General features: G+C 35.5%; 1 protein-coding gene across 7 annotated transcripts in view; it reads left to right on the plus strand.

Moving 5' to 3' along the window:
- Positions 1-22,990, plus strand: part of LOC123538571 (uncharacterized) — an 84,361-nt gene that overhangs the window by 55,617 nt on the left and 5,754 nt on the right. For 6 of the 7 annotated variants that reach the window (XM_053530178.1, XM_053530179.1, XM_045322765.2 and 3 more), the window contains 2 exons: positions 2,129-2,207; positions 5,809-6,130. In XM_053530178.1, the coding sequence (XP_053386153.1) occupies positions 2,129-2,207; positions 5,809-6,041 (312 nt within the window). In that variant the 3' untranslated portion in view covers positions 6,042-6,130. Of the gene's footprint in view, positions 1-2,128; positions 2,208-5,808; positions 6,131-22,990 lie in introns of those variants that run through there. The other variant, XM_053530180.1, reaches the window with a different exon arrangement.

The following is a 22,990-nucleotide window of genomic DNA, read 5'->3' on the forward strand; positions in this document are numbered from 1 at the left end:
AAGCTGGTATCTCAGTACCCACTAATGGGAAAGGATTGAAACTTCACACACTAGTTCACTGTCATGATATGACATGCAGTGCAAAGGGTCAATAACTCAACTTTGCATTTTACAAAATTATGCCCCTTTTTCAACTTAGGATTTTTAGGGTTAAATTCTTATATGTAAGCTGGTATCTCAGTACCCACTAATGGGAATGGATTGAAACTTCATACACTTGTCCACTGTCATGAGCTGATAAGCACTATGCAGGTTCCATAACCCTATTTTACTCTTTTACTAAATTATGCCCCTTTTTCGACTTTCTTATTCATTCAAGCGACAAGGCTGTTAAATAGTCGAGCGTTGCTGTCCTCCGACAGCTCTTGTTGTTCATTTTGTGCCTATTTTCTAATCATTTACATTTATTTTAAATGAATTTAAATCAAATGACCCTCGAGACGATAGATTGAACCGAGGGTTCAAAAACAAACAACTCGGATATCTAACTGGCTCGGTACTCAAATGTATTTATGCTACTTTATTAAAACTCGTTTTAATCAACTTGATATCTATTGCTTCATTTCAAAAATGTTCCCGGAAATTAAACGTAACACATTTTTTATGCACCGGTATCAAAAATAATTGCAGTAGGTACAGTGTTAATTTCGAATTGTTTATACACAGTTCTTCCTTTCAGCTTAGATATTTAATTTTATGTACTTCAGTTTACTTCTGTCCCTAACTTTAATGCAATCCATACAAAAGCTTACTTCTGATATCCCAGAAATAGATGAAGGAGATATATGTGGTTGTATCTGGTTTTATCAACTTTGATATCAATTTTTCATGCAGGAATGTGAATTAAGTTGCTGTCCAAACAGGTGCATATACTAAATCCAAACCGTTAACTGCTTTTATATTACTTGTATCCAAACCGTTACACACTTGATACATGTGATTGACCTGCAATGGCATTTTTTTTCGCAAAAATACCATACTTTAAGTTTAGAGACAGATGACAAGATATGTGAAAATGTTTCTTCTTCTTAACTGATTTTTCTGATGATACAATCAAAAGAGTTTTGATAACATCATTTAAAAGTATCATTTTCGTTTCTTGATTCCCATAATCTGCACGTTTTTTTTATCAGTTAGTAATTAAAACTGGAATGATCTGATTTTTTTATATCTAATAACTTGAACCTTAGAATGAAAACTGAAAACATAATAAAATATGTATGTAAAATACATGTATAAACATAGAAAATATCAAAACTTATGTGATGTTTATGACATTTTTTTACTTGGGAGAGGCCACATTTGACAGATCCAAACACACAGCTACCAGTGTAGTTACCATACAGTGATAAAATACTTAAATTATCCAAGTAAATCCTAGATTTGATATAAGCGCAGGACACGCATCACTAGCCGGAGGAAATCACACTTCACGCATGTTTGGGTTTTATTGCGTTATTTCAGATTTCAGATAGAAACTTGGTGACAGACTGCTGTGAATTTACTGATGTAGAAACGAATTTATCACACCTCAACAAGATACTGGATATGAAACTTATATTTATGACAGTAGACCATTTAATAAAAAGAATGACCATACATACCAAGACATTTAGCATTTGACATTTGTTAAATAATCAGTTTACTAAATGCAGAATTTACCATATACGCAGTACAAATTACAGATATAGTTATTTGTTACTTGCGCTGCGCAACTGGTAAATCGCACAGGGTGAATCTATCCTATGCAACGATTGGTAAATCGACTTAATAACATTCGTGCGTCAGGCGTTTTGTTATGATTTCATTCATCTAGGCCAGACTTATGGAGACATTACTGGTAAACTATATAGGAATTTTATGCAGCAGTTTAAAATATGCACAAAGGGTTTCTCTTGTAAGACTTGAGTAATGGTCATTGACTAAGTCAAAAATATGCGTTAAGTGCCTAAACCTTTGTGTTGCACAATGCCTCAAAAAGTGTTTGACCTTGGGTCACAAAGCTTTATAGGAATTTTGTTCAGCAACTGAAATTGTGCCCCTTGGTTTCTATTTGAGATTCATCCGCTTACCACCACCCTACAGCCAGGTAATGGCATTTGTTTGAATTATTCTCTTTGTATTTCAGTACAAAAGGAAAAAAAGCAAGACAGACAAGTATCTGAGGATAGAAGGTGAAAAATCAGAATGGTACGCAATGGATTTAGGTAAGTAGTTTTCTAAAATCATCATGCACCCAACAAACAAGTTGGGGTTTATATTAGAATCCCTTTGTCTCCTCACCAGATCATGTTCAGTTCTAACCATAACCATGTCAATTAACTTGTCGGTTGTTAAAACAAGAGAGGTAATTTAACTTAATTTCCAGCTTCCTCGGGGATAACATACAGATTTTCATGAACTGAAGAATCTTAGCAAAGTTGTAACATCTCAAGTTAACTTGTATTTTGAAGTGCAGGTTGTCTTTGTGAAATACCTTTTATGAATTGTTTTACAATTATGAGATCCCCTAACTGCACATTTGATAAAGTATGTATAGCATCAAAAACTATGGATTTTAGTGCTATATCTAAACATCTTTCAGATAATTTGTTAAAAATTATGCAATACATTACACTTTGTTAAATGGAGAAGCTTATTGTTTACTACAAAATAACATTCACTGGAAAAAATATGACCCATGTTGTTTTTAGCAGCCTGAACCAAAGGTTGGGATGAGTTATTGTGATGGTGCTGTGTCAGTAATCCGTGGCTTGTTTTCAGGCATTTACAAACACTGACTTACTATTTAAATGATTCGGCAGTTGTGGGAGACATGGGCTTTTCTCAAAAGCAGCTCTAGTTACTAAACTGATTTGATTCAAACTTGAAATAGTTGTTCCGCATCATCACCCACATTATATGACACAAGGTTTATAATTCTGGCACCGATTTTTCATGAATTATTCCCCTTTTTACTTAGAATTTAAGGTTAATTTTAATGCATTTTCACTTTATAGCTGTTATTGCAGAAAGGATTTGATTCAAACTTAAAAAGTTGTACCACATCATCATGTACATCATATGACACAAAGGCCATAACTTGCATCAATATTTCATTAATTATCCCCCGCCAATGAAATGGGGAGGCGGGTATTGAAATGGCGTTGTCCGTCCGTGCATGCGTCCATCCGTCTGTCTGCAGCCATTTCTCAGTAACTAGCAGGTAGAATTTCATAAAACTTGAAATAAACATGAACCAACGTACCGCGATGATGCATGTCAAGTTTTTTTTTCGATTGGTCAATTTCCCTTAGAGTTATTGTCCTTGATTTAATGAAAATTCCACGTCCGCAGCCATTTCTAAGTAACTAGTTGGAAGAATTTTTCTTAGAGTTATTGCCTTTTAATTGCATAAAAATCCACAGATTTGTACATAACAAACCAACCAAGTGGTAGAATTTCATTAAACTTCATTCTTTTCCATGAACATTTATTATAAACATGTGAAGTTGTATACCCACACCTGGTCACCACCTTGCCTTGGTCACACCCCCCCCCTCCCCCCCCCCCCCCCCCCCCCCCCAAAAAAAAATCATTCCTTCAAAAAAAATTTCAAACCTTCCATGAATATTTATCAACATGCAAGGCTGTACCGTTCCCCCACCTCACTCCTCCACCCTCACTCCACCACCCTGATCATGCATCCCCCCCCCCCCACACCCACCCCATTTTTTTTGTTTTTTCAGTTTTAAATTTCCATCAATATTTATAATCAACATGTGAAGTTTTGTACCCTCACCCAGTCACCCCCTCTGCCATCCCCTCCCCCAACCCTCCCAGAAACCAAGAAAAAAAAACATTCATTTTCTGTAAAATTGATTTTGACTTATGGAATTATTTGCTTCAAAGTAACATCCTTAACTTTTTAAACATCTTCTCCTCTGAAACTACTGGTCAGAATAACACCAAATTTGGTCTGTAGCATCCTGTTGAGGTCTTCTGTCAAATTTGTTCAAATTGGGGCATCTGTCCCCTTTTAGGGGCCACTAGAGCCAAAAATAGAAAAACCTTTAAACAATTTCTTCTCATGAACTGCTTGATGGATCTTCATCAAACTTGCTCTGTAGCATCATTATAAGGTCCTCTCCCATATTTGCTCAAATGGGGGCACTTGACCCCCTTTAGGGGCTGCTAGAGCTAAAAATAGATAAACATTTAAACAACTGCTTTTCATGAACTGCTTGATTGATCTTCATCAAACTTGGTCTGTAGCATCATTATAAGGTCTTCCCCAAATTTCTTCAAATTGGGGCACTTGGACCCTTTTAGTGGCCACTAGAGCTAAAAATAGAAAAAACCTTTAAACGACTTCTCATGAACCGCTTGATGGATCGTCATCAAACTTGGTCTGTAGCATCATTATAAGGTCCTCTCCCAAATTTGTACAAATGGGGGCTTTTGGCCCCTTTTAGGGGCCACTAGAGCTAAAAATAGAAAAACCTTGAAATGACTTCTTCTCATGAACTGCTTGATGGATCTTCTTCAAACTTGGTCTGTAGCATTATTATAAAGGCCTCTCCCAAGTTTGTTCAAATCGGGGCACTTGGACCCATTTAGAATGTATCTTATAGGTCAGATGGGACATAATTAGACAGCATGTATATTATAGGTCAGATAGGGCATAATTAGAATGTATATTATAGGTCAGATGGGACATAATTAGACAGAATGTATATTATAGGTCAGATGGGACATAATTAGACAGAATGCAGATTACAGGCCAGATAAGGCATAATTAGAATGTACATTATAGGTCAGATATGACATAATTAGACAGAATGCGGATTACAGGCCAGATATGACATAATTAGAATGTATATTATAGGTCAGATGGGACATAATTAGACAGAATGCAGATTACAGGCCAGATAAGGCATAATTAGAATGTATATTATAGGTCAGATATGACATAATTAGACAGAATGCGGATTACAGGCCAGATATGACATAATTAGACAGAATGCGGATTACAGGCCAGATAAGGCATAATTAGAATGTATATTATAGGTCAGATATGACATAATTAGACAGAATGCGGATTACAGGCCAGATATGACATAATTAGACAGAATGCAGATTACAGGCCAGATATGACATAATTAGACAGAATGCAGATTACAGGCCAGATAAGGCATAATTAGAATGTATATTATAGGTCAGATATGACATAATTAGACAGAATGCGGATTACAGGCCAGATATGACATAATTAGACAGAATGCGGATTACAGGCCAGATATGACATAATTAGACAGAATGCAGATTACAGGCCAGATAAGGCATAATTAGAATGTATATTATAGGTCAGATATGACATAATTAGACAGAATGCGGATTACAGGCCAGATATGACATAATTAGACAGAATGCGGATTACAGGCCAGATATGACATAATTAGACAGAATGCAGATTACAGGCCAGATAAGGCATAATTAGAATGTATATTATAGGTCAGATATGACATAATTAGACAGAATGCGGATTACAGGCCAGATATGACATAATTAGACAGAATGTATATTACAGGTCTGATAGGGCAAACTTAGGCAGAATGTGTATTACATGCCTGATAGGGCAAACTTAGGCAAAATGTGTATTACATGCCTGATAGGGCAAACTTAGGCAGAATGTGTATTACATGCCTATATTACATGCCTGATAGGGCAAACTTAGGCAGAATGTGTATTACATGCCTGATAGGGCAAACTTAGGCAGAATGTGTATTACATGCCTGATAGGGCTTATAAAGATATAAATTGTTGCAGGTAACATAGTGCTTCACATATTTACACCTGCCATGAGGAAGCTGTATGATTTAGAAACACTTTGGACAGTTGGGGCGAAGTTTGATCCACAATGTGAAGAACCTACTAAGGATCCCTATGTGTTTACTGCGGATGATCTTCCATGGTTGAAAGAATTGGAGCAAGCATCAAATGACATTGAGGGACAGGAACAAGCATCTGATGACTTTATACAAACTGAGAAGCCTAATTAAATCTAAAGAAAAACTTATGAGTCAGTTTAGGCTTGGAATACTTAAGGAACAGTGTTGCATTTTAGGTTGTATAAAATGTACTTATTTGATTATTGAGTTTGCTTTTTTCCAGTGCAAAGTATCTCTTCTTGTAGAAGTTACAAGTTCAGTAATTTACAACATTATTAAAGTGACAGCAGGTGTAACCTTAAAAAATATACAAGAGGGCCATGTTGGTCCAAGATCACTCACCTGAATTTCAGAAGTTAAACAGACAAAACAGTGTGCATTTTTGGAAGAGTACCATGATATGCTCCAGGTGTAAAATGTTAATGACATGAATTAATGTGACAGGTGACAAACACAGCCTTTCAAGTGGCCCAAAAGTTTCAATTTCTATGACATTTTGCCATAATTCCTAAAAAACTAAAATTCAAAAAGAATTCCTAACTAGAGGCCCTAATGGGCTAAGTGGCTCACCTGAGGAGGACCTTGACCATCTGACCTTGCTTCTGACCAAGTTTGGTAAACATTCTCCAACAATTTAATTAAAATAAATTTTTAAAGGTTTTTTTTGCTCACCTGAGCACAGAGTGCTCAAGGGTGGGCTATTGTGGTCAGTGATTGTGTTGTCTGTAATCAAGTCAACGTTTTCCTTTAAACATCATCTCCCAATTTTGATGAAACTTCACAGGGATGTTTCTTGGACGGTCTTCTTTAAAAATTGTCCAAAGAATTGAATTCTGTACAGAACTCTGGTTTCCATGGCAACCAAATGGAAAAACTTTGTAAATCCTCATATAAAACCACAGGTCCTGGGGCTTTGATATCTGCTATGTAGCATCACCTAGTGGTCCTCTACCAAGATTATTATGTCTCCCACCACACAGTGGTGTGGGAGACGTATTCATTTACTCCTGTCTGTCTGTCACAAATCATGTCCGCACTCTAAGTCGAACATTTCTCATCTGATCTTCACCAAACTTGAACAAAATGTGTTTGCCAATAAGTTCTCGGGCAAGTTTGGTAACTAGCCAAATTGGCCCAGGCACTTTGGAATTATGGACCTTGAAACTAGTTTGTTTTTCTTACCTCACCATGCAGAATGTTGACAAAATCAACAGGAAATGCTGGTAATGGAATGTACAATAAACCGTGTATTTAGCGTACCCGCCGTAAATGCGACGTATACATTGGATATGGTGGTGACATAAGGACCATTTGTGTGAAATTATTTCAAAATCATACCATCGGTTCAGCAGGAGATGTCGTTTGAAGAATTTTCTATTTTTAGCTCTGGCGGCCCCTATGTGCAACCAAGTGGAACCATTTGAACAACTTTGGTAGAGGACCATCCAAGGAACACCCATGCCAAGTTTCATGAAAATCCATTAGGTGGTTTTGGAGAAGATGTCTTTTAAACACAATACACAATTGTTGACGAGGGACGCACACACGCATGACGGATGATTGACACAGCGTGATCACAATAGCTCACCATGAGCATTGCTCAGGTGAGCTAAAAATCTTCTTGTTCAAAACCGCAAGGCGTAGAGCCTCGATATTTGGCATGGGTCCTCTATGAAGATTGTTCAAATGCCCCCTGGGGTAAAAAGAGGCCCCACCCCAGGGGTCCCAAGTTTTACATAGACTTACATAGAAAAAAACTTTAAAAATCTTCTTGTTTGAAAGTTCAAGGCCAGTAGGCCTTAGATATTTGTTATGTAGCATTGCCTAGTGGTTCTGTAAAAAGATTGTTCAAATTATGCCCCTAAGGTGAAAAGAGGACCCGCCTTGGGCATGTTTTGTTGTGTGTGTGTTTTTTTACCTCACCTGAGCACAAAGTGCTCATGGTAAGGTATTGTGATCACACTGTGTCTGTCGTCCATTCGTCCATCAAGTCGTCCGTCATCAACAATTACATTTAAACAACATCTCCTCCAAAACCACTGAATGGATTTTAATGAAACTTGGCCTGGATTTTCCTTGAGTGGTTCTCTTCCAAAGTTGTTCAAACAGTTCCGCTTGGTTGCACATAGGGACCGCCAGAGCTAAAAATAGAAAAATCTTCAAACGAAATCTCCAAAACCAATGGTCTGATTTTGAAATAATTTTACACAAATTGTCCTTCTGTCAAACTCTACCAAGATTGTTCAGATTATACTGATTTGTCAGAAAACATGGCCACCAGGGGGCATGGTCACTTTTCCCTATATGTATATATTGGAAATTAAAAAATCTTCTTCTGTGAAACTGCTGGCCCAATTTTAAAATAATTTCACACAAATGGTCCTTGAGTGACCCTCTACCAAGATTTTTCAGATTATTCCGATTCATCAAAAAACATGGCTGCCAGCGGGCGTGGTCACTTTTCCCTATAATGTATATAGTGGAAATTAAAATAATCTTCTTTTGTGAAACTGCTGGCCCGATTTTAAAATAATTTTGCACAAATGGTCCTTGTGTGACCCTCTACCAATATTGTTCAAATTATTCCCATTTGCTAAAAAACATGGCCGCCAGAGGGCATGGTCACTTTTCATCAACAATTTCTATAAACAATATCTCCTCCAAAACCACTGAATGGTTTTTGATGAAACTTTACACAACTATCTCTGGGTACCCCTCTTTCAAATTTGTTCAAATGGTTCCGGTTCATTGAACATATGGGTCTTTTTGGTTAAAAATAGGTTTTCAGCTGTCACACTTTAAAAATCTTTTTCTCTTAAGCTTTGATATTTGGTGTGTGATGTAAGGGTTTAACTCTCTACCATAATTGACCAAATTATTGACCTAAGGTCAAAAACAGCCACGCCCCTGTATGTGACATGTACTTACTATAGGCTTTTATATAAGAAACTTTGAAAATCTTCTTCTCTGAATCAATAATAGCTAGAGCCTTGATTTTTGGCATTTGATATCAGAGTTGTACTGTCTAACTATTGCCCTAGGTTAAAGAATGTGTGCAACGGCTAATATAGAAGAAACCTATCAAAACTTGTACCATTACGTTATACAAACACACTTAAAGCCTTATACACAGGTGAGTGCTTTACAGTCAATGACCCTCTTCTTTTATTTGGCATTTTTAAGATAGTCAAGAAACAAAAAACTCATGTTCTTATGTTCATAGTATATTCAGTTTTAAATAAAGATCATTTTCTAGCCAAAATCTGGAGGTCAGTGCCTTTAGATTTGACATGATTACTGTGAAATCATTATTATTTGTTAGGGATTAATTTTTGTGAATTTCATGGTTCAGCTCAACCCCGAAATTAAGTCCCAATGAACAAATTATGCCCTTGATAATGCAAATTATACCCAATGTCGCCAAAAGAGACACCATAGCCATCCGATTTGGTCGGTAGTGTGCATGGGGCAGTACTAACCTGCAGCTTTCATGTAGTTTATGGATGCTCCATCAACGATTAAACATAGGTATGCGTCGGAACAAAACCGACTATTTCATTAAGACATTTACCCGTGGTTTATTTACGATATGCTCATCAAAGTAAAAGTAGATACTAAAAATAGAAGTTTGACGTAACGTCACGTGCAAACCGCACTATGCCGCGGCTGTTATTTGAATTTTTTTTCGGCTCTGCACTGCAATGTTTATATTTACTGACATGTAGTAAACTACTATTTTGGAACTATTAAATATTATATTATTTGCTAGATTTGCGTCGGACGCATTATTACCCAATTCACATTTGGCGTTTCTCGGCAGAAAATAACACATGCACAAGTTCAACAGCTTGTAATTTTAGACGCAGATGCGAATTCAACAACAGGCATGTATGGAACTTTTATCATGATTCTAAACCATTCATGTGCAAAAACACATTTTTAGTAACATGAAATCAGTAAATGTATAATAGTTTTCTTTTAATTTGCAATACAATAACTAGTTCTTGTTTAAAACACGATCAAATGATCAATGTGATTAACTTTATATTTGTTCTGATTATTTATTTATTCATTTATTATAGTCTCATCAATGTACAATATACATGGAATTCAAACATGTTATCACATTAAGACATGTTATACTTAGAATTTACATATTACTAAAGTACAATCCCATTAAATGTTTTTCACCGGTCACAGTCATTAGATCAATGCAAAAACAATATCCTGAGATGAGAAAATTAGCAAGATACAAGTGCACAGAATAGTTAAAAGGTTTGAACAGTCAGGGTCAGTTATTAACAGACGACATGGTAACACCAGCCAACCGAAAGCAGTCTGGTCTTCAGAGAGGACGTCATCTTGAGCACAAAGTCATGTTGTACAACTGAACCTTTTCTTTGAAGGGACATCGGGATGAGCATTTTAAGCAAACCTGCTGAAGTTATGTAACAAATAAAACTTTATTAGCTCACCTGTCACAAAGTGACAAGGTGAGCTTTTGTGATCGCGCAGCGTCCATCGTCCATCCGTGCGTGCGTGCGTCAGTCCGTAAACTTTTGCTTGTGACCACTCTAGAGGTCACATTTTTTGTGGGATCTTTATGAAAGTTGGTCAGAATGTTCATCTTGATGATATCTAGGTCAAGTTCGAAACTGGGTCACATGCCATCAAAAACTAGGTCAGTAGGTCTAAAAATAGAAAAACCTTGTGACCTCTCTAGAGGCCAAATATTTCACAAGATCTTCATGAAAATTGGTCAGAATGTTCACCTTGATGATATCTAGGTCAAGTTCAAACTGGGTCACGTGCTGACAAAAAAAAGGTCATTAGGTCTAAAAATAGAAAAACCTTGTGACCTCTCTAGAGACCATAGATTTCACAAGATCTTCATGAAAATTGGTCAGAACGTTCACCTTGATGATATCTAGGTCAAGTTCGAAAGTGGGTCACGTGCCGTCAAAAATTAGGTCAGTAGGTCAAATTATAGAAAAACCTTGTGACCTCTCTAAAGGCCATATTTTTCATGGGATCTGTATGAAAGTTGGTCTGAATGTTCATCTTGATGATATCTAGGTCAAGTTTGAAACTGGGTCACATGCAATCAAAAACTAGGTCAGTAGGTCTAAAAATAGAAAAACCTTGTGACCTCTCTAGAGGCCATATATTTCATGAGATATTCATGAAAATTGGTCAGAATGTTCACCTTGATGATATCTAGGTCAAGTTCGAAAGTGGGTCGCGTGCCCTCAAAAGCTAGGTCAGTAGGTCAAATAATAGAAAAACCTTGTGACCTCTCTAGAGGCCATATTTTTCATGGGATCTGTATGAAAGTTGGTCTGAATGTTCATCTTGATGATATCTAGGTCAAGTTCGAAAGTGGGTCACATGCCTTCAAAAACTAGGTCAGTAGGTCAAATAATAGAAAAACCTTGTGACCTCTCTAAAGGCCATATTTTTCATGGGATCTGTATGAAATTTGGTCTGAATGTTCATCTTGATGATATCTAGGTCAAGTTTGAAACAAGGTCATGTGCGGTCAAAAACTAGGTCAGTAGGTCTAAAAATAGAAAAACCTTGTGATCTCTCTAGAGGCCATACTTGTGAATGGATCTCCATAAAAATTGGTCAGAATGTTCATCTTGACGATATCTAGGTCAAGTTCGAAAGTGGGTCACGTGCTATCAAAAAGTAGGTCAGTAGGTCAAATAATGAAAAAACGTTGTGACCTCTCTAGAGGCCATATTTTTCATGGGATCTGTATGGAAGTTGGTCTGAATGTTCATATTGATGATTTCTAGGTCAAGTTTGAAACTGGGTCAACTGCGGTCAAAAACTAGGTCAGTAGGTCTAAAATTATTAAAATCTTTTGACCTCTCTAGAGGCCTTATTTTTCAATGGATCTTCATAAAAATTGATCTGAATGTTCACCTTGATGATATCTAGGTCAGTTTCGAAACTGGGTCACGTGCGGTCAAAAACTAGGCCAGTAGGTATAGAAATAGAAAAATCTTGTGACCTCTCTAGAGGCCATATTTTTCATGAGATCTTCATGAAAATTAGTGAGAATGTTCACCTTGATGATATCTAGGTAAAGTTCAAAACAGGGTCACGTACCTTCGAAAAATAGGTCAATAGGTCAAATAATAGAAAAACCTTGTGACCTCTCTAGAGACCATATTTTTCAATGGATCTTCATGAAAATTGGTCAGAATTTTTATCTTGATAATATCTAGGTCAAGTTCAAAACTGGGTCACATGAGGTCAAAAACTAGGTCACTATGTTAAATAATAGAAAAAAACGACGTCATACTCAAAACTGGGTCATGTGGGAAGAGGTGAGCGATTCAGGACCATCATGGTCCTCTTGTTATATCTACTATCGCTTAATGACTTTCATTTAAGAGTACAACCCATATTTTGAAAAATTTAAAACAGCGAAATGGTAACAGATATTATGAAACACCCTGTACTTACAGACATCTGCATTACTGTATGAATAACAGTCACAGTTGTTATCATACATATCCTAAAAACTAGATTGTTACTGCTATTCCAAGGTTTAAATACTGCATTAAAATGTTTAGAATAATACACTGAGAATAGAAAACGGGCACAAATGTGCACTATAAAAAAAAAAATGGTGTAAGATCAGATCATAAAGGAACTGATTAGCAGTAGCATTCTAGAATTAATTAACATAAAAGTTTTGTTTATCAAAGAGAAGAAAGATGAAGGTACACTATGTTTAAAAGAGATCTTATATTTTGTTAAAGAGAGTAAAAGATGGTTGTGCATTATTTACGTAGCTTAAAAGATCTTTCTTTTAAAATATTAAAACAGACTCTAGCACTATCTCTAATCAATAATGGATTGGAAAATATTTCCTTTATCTGCTCTTGTTTTGACATAATACCAAAATTTGGATTTATAAAACAGGCTTTGTTAAACAAGTCAGCTCTAATGTCATAGTACATGATGCAATCCAAAAGTACATGGCTTTCGTCTTCTATACTTTCACAAAAATAACATTTTCTGTTTTCAATATCTAAACCTTCATAACGTCCCGTTTCAATTCGCAATGGTGCCACAGCACAGCGGAATTTACTAAAGGCTGAACGATGACTATTTATATATATATTTCTTTTAATCCTCCATAGTATGAAGAGATGAACAAAGTACATAATATATATATACAAATCACTGACAATAAATGAAACATGATAAATATACATTATAAACAATATTCACAATGAGTATGAATAATGAGACAAGATTATATATAACTTAACAAACAATACTCACAAAAATGTTAACAGTGAAACATGACAATATTTAACTTACAAAAAGGAACATTTACAAATGTATATAAACGCTGAAGTGTTAACGAAGCTTTAGCTTCACCACAAATAGTAATAGTTTAACCAGCATGACTGAAGAAAAGAAAATGTTATGGACATGAACCTTTAATCATAGATTTCATCAGAATTAAGAAAGGCAACACCTTTAATTGCATATAATCTCTACAATGAATAATGCATGATTGTATCAGACTATACCAGGAAACAACACTTGAAAAGGTATAAACTGATAAAAATGCATTATTGAATTAGCATATATTAGGCTATACCAGTCCGCTTAGATATGAAACGAAAAGAATTAAGCTAGACTGGAAACCATATATATTGTTAAGAGTTTAGTGAGGTTTTTGAGTGTATAGATTCCAAAATAACAACAACCATGTAATTTTTCTTTTCAAAACGCAAAGTCTTAAAAGTATTTGATAAATTCTGATTTGAGTTAATACCAAAGAGTAATATTGACAATTGTTCATGTTAATTATATTGTATCAGAAGCGGTCTTCACGTATGTTTATAAACTGAGAAAATTGCTTGATTACTGGAATACAGTTTTATTATTACAGTTAAGGAATACTACTTTATATGGTCTATATATAGCTACATGAATGTACATAACATATATGTTTTGAAAATAGCTAAGTAAACCATTTCACGTATGTATCTGACGAGCCTGCAATTATTGAGTGTCTCATTATAAGTGTAACGATCTTTTCCGAGGGAATATAATTCTTTAAACTACACAACAAGAACTACTGTACAATAATATAATAAATTTTCCTCAGGCTACTGTTATGTCATTTACTTGTCAGGATAAACCAAGTTAGGGTTCGAGACCCAATATGAATAACACTCTTAAAGGTTAATACATTTTAATCTGCATGATACAAGTGCAACTACAATACTGAATACTTGACAATGAAACATGCCTATTATATAACACAGTAACAATAACTCAATGTCCTAATAGTGTTGCTGATACAGCGTTGTTGTGTCCCTTAGTATGTATGTAATCCAGTTACACAACAGCTACCTGCCTAGTGATTAGATACCAATGATTTCGAAATGATTAGAATGTTTTAAAGATCAATAATTTAATCAGAAATTAAACAACACAAAAATGTCTGTACTTTTCTGCCTTAGGCTTTTAAGACAAGCTTTGCTTCCCAGGGCGCCGAAGTACCCAGAAGAATTAAAGCTATCTACAAAACTGCCTACCGAAACACACAAACTGTCTATCTACCAAAACACACTTCTAAACCCTTATGTAAGTATAAAGGTCTCCGGACACCAAGGCATCCTTGAGGAACCCTTTCAGACACTTACAAAATTCTATACTAAATCTTTACTACAGCTACGACCCAGGCTGCTGGCTAATATTACCTACTTCCTTCTCCGGACACCGAAGCACCCGCAAGAAATATGGTTTCAGTAATATGATCCAAAAGTCCTAGCAATAATTAATTCGCTATTTCTCGAAGTGAACACTTTGGAAGCCAAGACTCATCTGGCAAAAACACTACCTACCTTGCCCTCACTCACTCGTACATGATGACATTAATTTTGACTGGTCAAAATAATCACATGACAAAATATCTTACCTATAATGCCACCCTTTTCAATGGTGGAGTATTTAGACAATTTTCCACCAGAATGGTGAAAAAAATGAACAGGACAGTGGCAAACCTGTTTTCCACTAAATTCAACCTTTTTTCACTTGTGTACACCTTTAGGTGGTAATAAGTGGAGTATTTAGGCAGTTTTACACCATTGTGCCACCATTATGGTGGAAAAATTGTTAACTTGCCACTTAATTCCACTAATAGCCACCTTCATGGCGGCAGTAAGTGGAGTATTTAGACAAAATACCACTAAAATGCCACCATTTTGGTGTAAAATCTATTTTCCACTAAACGCCACTTATTTCCACCAGTTGCCACCTAACAGGTGGCAGTAAGTAGACAAAATTTCACCAGAACGCCACTATTGTGGCAGTCCTATTATAGCTGGCATTAGGTGGAAAATACGTGGCAACTAGTGGAAATCGGCTGCAAATGCTGAATCTGAACAAAATCAGTAGTAAGCAAAAATCGAATTATATTAATATATTTTTTATTTTTATGCAAAAATCAAAGACTCTTTACAAGAAATCACAAAAGATCTGAACACGAGGATCAGGATGTTGTCAATGCAGTCTTATTTTTTCATATTCCAGGATGGCTTAAAGGGAATTCCTATAGTTTTTTTTGCGCAGCCGACACTCTCTATGGAAAACTGAACTGAAGTCAACATTTGTTGAAACATGTTACAGACAATCTTAAATATGAGGAATCTTGAATGAAATAACATTTTTGATAAGTTTTATCAGTAATCAAATGTTGATACTGGTTTGTGTTTTATTGACAAGTATCACGCCTGACAGGTATCTTGCTATTTTTGTAGTTGTGTTTTCACATCGCATTTTAGTACTAAGACAGTGTTGTTCATATAATATAAGATAATTGACTTAGTACTGATAAGACCATAATTATCAACTTTCAGATTATTTAGTATTCAGTTATAGAAAGAATTAAGAATTTTTAAAACTTTTTTTTAACTTTTAGCAGACTTACATGTAATCAATTTGGCCAGGTTCGCGCCATTTCCGTCCGAACAGGTGTTGTATTCTAGCGGTCTTAACATAAAATTTAGCCTGGTGACCCATACATTTTTAGCCATTTTTATGCTTACAATACAATTGTCTATACACAAGAAAAACAGGAAAAAATTCTATGAAAGAGTTTTTTCAAAATTTAAAAAAATATTCTTCACTATGGGTATTTTCATTGAAAATATTTCACAAAAGTAAATATGAAACAATATTTTTTTTTCATTTGTACCCATTATTATAAGGATAGAGTATTACAAATATGACTATGATATCAAATAAGTATATAATAAAATCTGTAAAAAGAAAAAAACCGTATTGCGCTGTCTTGATGTATATTTTGGTTGGTATTTATAAAAAAGCAGAAAATTATGAAAATGTTGAAAAATCGCTGGCAGTTTCAGCAACAGTGGGTGTGTTCAAAACAATTTTTCACAAAAACAAGCCTGGTGACCTATTGTTTTTAGTTGTTCATTGATTTCAGCACAAATTTTCCTATCATATATGTGAATTTAAAAAAATTCTATGAAAGGAAAAAAACTGTAGGAATTGTCTTTAAGTAGATGTCGAATGACTCTCCAAATTTTACTCCTTTGGATGTAAGGTCATTTTTCCAGCACACAATCTGTAACAGCAAACCATATATCAATTAATAAATATATATATTTTTCTAACATTCTGATTAAGTAACATTCTGTAAATTTCCTCTAGGAGATATGAAATCAAGACTGAACTAACTTACTGACATAACAACAAACTCTACAAACTTAATCTATGTCAAATGGTTTGCCACATCTTAATTAAAACTGTGAGAAGTTTCATCAAAATCTACATTGTAGAAAAATTTCTGTTCAATAGATACAGGAAAAATCCCTATTTTTTACCAAATCAAGGTAAATAATTGAGCAGTGTTAATAACCTTATGATAATTACATGAGGTTTAATGATTCTATAGACAAAGCTGCTATAATATTTTTCCAATTACAAGCATTTTCAATTAATCTGACGGACAGATGAAACGGAAAGGACTACGCCAAAAATAATATCCATCCACCTTTGGCAAAAGATAATAATGGCACTTGGGTTTTTCATCACATAATCATATAATATGCAAGGAAATTGTATTAATTGGTGTATTTCTTTAAAAATTAAGGGTTATTCAAACATTAGCTTTTGTAAAAACATAAAATATTTACCTGATTCAGAATTATCTTGATATGTTTCTTTTATGCAGTAATAAGCTGTATGCTGCTCAGGTATATACAGCCAGGCTGGCAGGTCATGTCACAAAGTTGCATTTTTTCACAAAAGGTTCCTGGTATGAAAAGTTTAAAGTGCATATTGTATCCTAAGTGCTAATCAACAATGTAAATAATTACAAAATGATACAATTTTACCAACAATGTTATAAACGTAATTGAGCTATATTCCAGAAAATATATCTTGGATTTATCCATCTGCCAAACTTCCTAAAAGGAAATTGGTTGATTTTAATTTCAAGCAGTTTTGTAAATGTTGTTTCAAATTCAAGTATTTGTTAAGAGTAAGTAAGACAATGTTAAAGACAGTAATAATTTTAAAAAATAAACAATATAATATTGTCACCTCTTGTCAACTGACCCAAATTCCACCTGGGATTGTTTCTATACATTAGTATGGGAGCTTGTAACTTGATCTATCATTAATCTTATCTTTAACCCACTTTCGTCCGCCCGCTTAGCTCAGTAGGTAAGAGCTTTGATCTACGGATCGCGGGGTCGTGAGTTTGATCCTAGGGCGGGGCGTGTGTTCTCCGTGACTATTTGATAAACGACATTGTGTCTGAAATCATTAGTCCTCCACCTCTGATTCATGTGGGGAAGTTGGCAGTTACTTGCGGAGAACAGGTTTGTACTGGTACAGAATCCAGGAACACTGGTTAGGTTAACTGCCCGCCGTTACATGACTGAGATACTGTTAGAAAAACGGCGTTAAACCCAAAAACAAACACACAATAACCCACTTTCACTCATGCAGAAATAATACACTGCAGACACATTCAAAAATTATCTTTTCAGATTCAGCCAGTACAGCCAATTTCCACTAGTTGCCACCTATTTTCCACCATTTTCTGTCTTTCGGAATTGTTGATTAAAGTAGTGACTTATTAATATTTACATTGAATATAATACAAAGATATAATAATGAATAAATATTCTGTCTCACAAAATAACCAAAATTCAAAATTTCTGTATAATACACCTCTGTATTAATATTATTTTTGTCCAGCTGGAGTCAGAGTAGACTTATTCTCATTTTAACAAAACCCTTTGAAGGAGCCTGGGTACGTGATACTGTTTTGCTGATGTCGGTCAGTGAGTCTGTTGGTCATTCGGTATGTAGAACAATTAGGCCTAAGATCATGAAACTTTATATGGAGGTTGGTCATGACCAGCAGTGACCCCTATTGACTTGAAGGCCAGTAGGCCAAAGGTCAAGATCACAGTGACCTGGAACAGTTGAACAGTTTCCAGATGATAACTCTAGTACTCTTGGGCCTAGGATCATGAAAGTGAATGGGAAGGTTGATCATAACTAGCAGATAACCCCTACAGGTTATGAGTTCAGTATGTCAAAGCTCAAGGTTACACTGAGCTGAAACAGTTAAGCTTTTTCCGGATGTTAATTTGAGAACTCTTTGACCTATGATCATGAAACCAAATAGGGACATTGATCATGACCAGCAGACAACCCCTACTGATTTTGAGGTCAGTTGGTCAAAGGTCTAGGTCACATTAACCCAGAACACTAGAACTTTTTTTGCCCAAAAACTAGAGAATGCTTTGGTCTAAGATCACATTTGATACAGAAGTCACTTATGACTGGTAAATGACCCATAATTATTGATTTGAGGTCAGTACATCAAACGTCCAGTGCACAGTGACCAAATGATTTCTGTTTCTTGTACAGTTACTGAATGCATCAAGGGGGGCATTTTGTGTTCTACGAGCTGTTGTCAATGTGGAGTTTTAGCAAAGTCAGGGTCCTAGTCAGTTAGGCCTGAAGTTTGATGTTTAGTGTCCATTACACCTTGATTCCAACCAGAGTCCATGTGAAGATTTTTGTCAAGGGTAATCCAATGTCTTACAACTGTTCACTTCTAAAACATCACAAAAATTTCTAAGTTTTTTTTCCACCTATTCGCCACCAAGAAAATTTTCTAAATCCCTATTTTCCACTAAACGCCGCTCAATTTACACCATGAAAAAAAACTATGTTCTACTTTCCACCAATTTCTACCTTTTTGACACCATAAAGAAAAACTATGTTCAAATTTACACCTAATGCCACCTAAATGCCGCCAAAATAAAGTGGCTTTTGGTGGCAAATTTACCACTTATGTGAAAAAAAGAGTTGAATTACACCAAACGCCAGCTATTTCCACCAATTGCCACCCTTTTTCCATGGAAATAAGTGGCAAAGAGTGGCATTAGGTGGCAAATCTAGGGACGGGCAAAGAGAGGAATTATAAATATTGGATATTACTTTTGAACTGTGTGAAACATTGTGGAATTTATTCTGACTGGATTTAAATTTGACCTAGACGGGATTTGGACTATTTTTACATATGAGACTGTATTTTACTGCTCTTTGTCATTTTCAAAGGTATTTGTATTTTAACTTAAATTCATGAATAAAATTTTGTTATTGTTAATAGTTGCTGGTTTGTCTTTCTGTTACTTTAATTTACTGTAACAAGAAATTGTTACATTCTGACGTAACAATATCCTTCCTATAACAGAAACCAGTTTCTTACATAAATTTGTCAGTTTCAAGGCCTTCCTTGATATTTGCCATAACAAGTACTGTCCGCTTTCAATATATCACACAATAAGGCAGATTCATCAAATTGTACAAGTCTTAAAAGTCTGTTCTGGCATTCAACATTAAGTACATGCTGTTTCAGAGTGCGCTTCCACACATATTTTACTGGAAATGTTCCTCTATCTATATAGTTCTGCAGAAAAACTGAAAGGTTATATTTCTGCAAAATGCGCACAATATCGGGTATAAATCCTAGGGAGACTGAGTCAAATTTCATAAATTTGATAAGTCTGTTACTGAACACTTGCTTCGGCGAATATATGTTTGAAAGCCAGCATAATTGGCCCAAAAATTGGAGTTTTTTGTATTCAATTATCGTTTCTATAGAAGCTATATTCAAAGTCCTTAAGGCAAAGTCAGTACTTGTCCCAAAATGTAATGACTGCATATACTTTACACAAAACCTATGTGATCGTTTCAGTTTTAGAATGTCTGTTCATATTATTCCAGAGTTCACATCCATACAAACTCTTGGGTATAACAATTGCAATTTATTGTGCTTCAGAAGAGAGCGGATTCAGTCCATGCGGGTGTTCACCACTATTGCATATACATAAAAATGTTCCTCTTAGTTTCTTAGTATCTTCAATACATCTTTTTGCAGATAAAAAAGGGTCACATTTTATTCCTAGATGAACATAATTTTCTTCCACGTTCACATGATTGTTGCCAAGCATAAATTGTCTACTTCTTTAACTGGGTCTGCTTTTGTTAAAAATTATTACAGAACATTTGTTAGCATTATACTGGAAACGCCAGCGGTTTGCGTAGGAATTGCATATATCCATCATAGATTTCATACCATTCGGCGAGAAAGAGACTAAAACCATGTCGTCTGCTACAGTGGGTGAACCCAAATCAACTCCATAGATACAGAACCCGAATCCGCTGTTCTGTAACTCATTGATAAGTCCATTTATATACGCCAGATAAAGAACAGGAGAACTTTTCCCCCCATGTCTGGCCCCTTGTAATACATTAAACCAATCAGAGCATAGTCCTTGATACTTAACGCAACTCGTCATATTTGTATACATTGCTTGGACTGATTTATAAGAGGTGGCATCAACCCATGTACCCATTTAACAGTTTACACAACATGCCTGAATGCCACACAGTGTCAAAGGCTTTGCGACCGTCCATAAAACATACGTAGACACTGGAACCATGTTCTCTGGCAAAGAAAATACTTTCCTGTATTACAAATGACGTCATTATACATCCCAGACCTTCTTGGAAACCACCCTGTTGTACATTTATAGTATCTCAAATATTTTCTCGACACCTGTTTAATATTATAGTTCAAATAACTTCATCACAACAGAAGTCAGGGTTATGGCTCGGTAGTTATCAGGATTGTCTTTCCGTTTGTTGGAACCTTTATGGAGTTAACGATAACACCACGTTTCATTACATCAGAAACATACCCGTGGCATAACATAAACGTGAAGACATTAGCAAAGATAGGCAATAAAACATCCTTAGCCAGTATTAAATGTTCATACTGTAAATTATCATTTCCACCCGCCTTGCCCCATGGGCATGCACTAATAGCAGTGTTAACACTTTCCGGTAATACGATGGCATTCTGGTCTTGTCGGATGCTGTCAGACGACTGGATTTCACGTTTAACAGTACAGCGCCAGTTTTCATAAAAAAAACAGGCTACTTGTTGGCAAATACAAAGTTTTAAAATATTGTCCCCATTGTCACCCGGATCTCTTACTGCAAAACCATTGAAATTCATACCAGCACCAATAGAAGATGGATTACTTTTGTGTCTTGCCTTTACTTTTTTCCAAAATGTCCCCGAGTTTAACTATGCTGTTCGATCTAACTTTTCATTCTGCTTTATCAGATACTCATTAACCACTTTTCTATGAAGACGATGCTTTGCTTTTTTGAGTCGGCTAAAGGCTAAAAGCCTTTTGACGAGTCCTTGCTGTTCAGCGATTCTCTAAATGGACCGAATAACACGTGAAGGGATGTAGTTCCATTAGATTTCTCAAACTTCAAACAGTTCACTGCATGAATGAAGTTAAGTTGTGTCAATTCCCTTTGCTATGACCAATATACGATGTAATCTGTCATATTTATGACTTGTAATTGTGCAATACTCGAATGTAACTCATTAAGCATAAATGTGCATTTTAAGAATTGCGCAGGCTTACAAAGCTTGGGTAACATCCAGCGAAAGACAAAAAATAGTTCCACAGGGCTCCAGATAAGATGCGTATTAGCGTAAATTACTTATAGAAATAATGCAAATACGCATGTCTAATAATTTCTAAGCATATAAAAACGTATATAAAATTACAGAAATGCACACAATGCTTTTTTAAAAACAAAATCTGAATCGTCTGGATGCGTTAGGTAACATAGCCGATCAGCCTTAATTCTCTCACATTGAACATAAACACATCGTATGATTTCTATAAACTTTGCGTGGGTTGAATTTTGCAGTCAGTAAACGGATAAATTATCGGAAGAAGAAGCTCTTACTGGTTTGTTTAGTTACTACTGATATTAAAAATGATTTTAATTCTTATTTTTCGAGAAATAAACAAATCGGCGAAACATTAAATTGTATTTTCTTGTAGTTTTTGAAATCGAAAGTAGATCGTCTATGTTTGGCTGCTTTCACGAAACGAAACAACTTTTTTATGAAAAGATTTAAATAAGAGGTAATTTAACCATAAACTTCAATGTCAGATACTGCCAATTGTTGCTAAATGTCTTCGTATCATCACAATTTGTAAAATATATTGTTGAAACTGGAGAAAAGTGTAATCGTATCCTGATATAATATTTTGGGTAAATATCGAGCTGTGTTATGAAGTTTTAAGAAAAAAACTAAAAACAAACTGAAACTGGTAGACTATACTGTCAGTACATCAATCATTAGCCGACTCAGGCCCTTCAGGCCTTTGATTATAGTTATGGAATGCCGAATGGGAGTTATTTCGCGGACGACCCTCTTTGCACAATATTGTTCTTACTTTCCATTGTTCACGATGTGCAGCATCCAATTCAGCATTCCAATAGGGCTTCAGATATTCAGCAAATCGTTTTGGTGGAAACACCTTTGATGCAGATTCGTAGACATTGGACACAATAATCTCGTATGCATGATCAATTCCACTTTTGTCAAGGTCACAGTACCGGTACATAAGATTTGCAAGGTCAGCATT

This window comes from Mercenaria mercenaria, chromosome 18 (assembly GCF_021730395.1).
Source record: "Mercenaria mercenaria strain notata chromosome 18, MADL_Memer_1, whole genome shotgun sequence".
NCBI classification, from domain to species: Eukaryota; Metazoa; Mollusca; class Bivalvia; order Venerida; family Veneridae; genus Mercenaria; species Mercenaria mercenaria.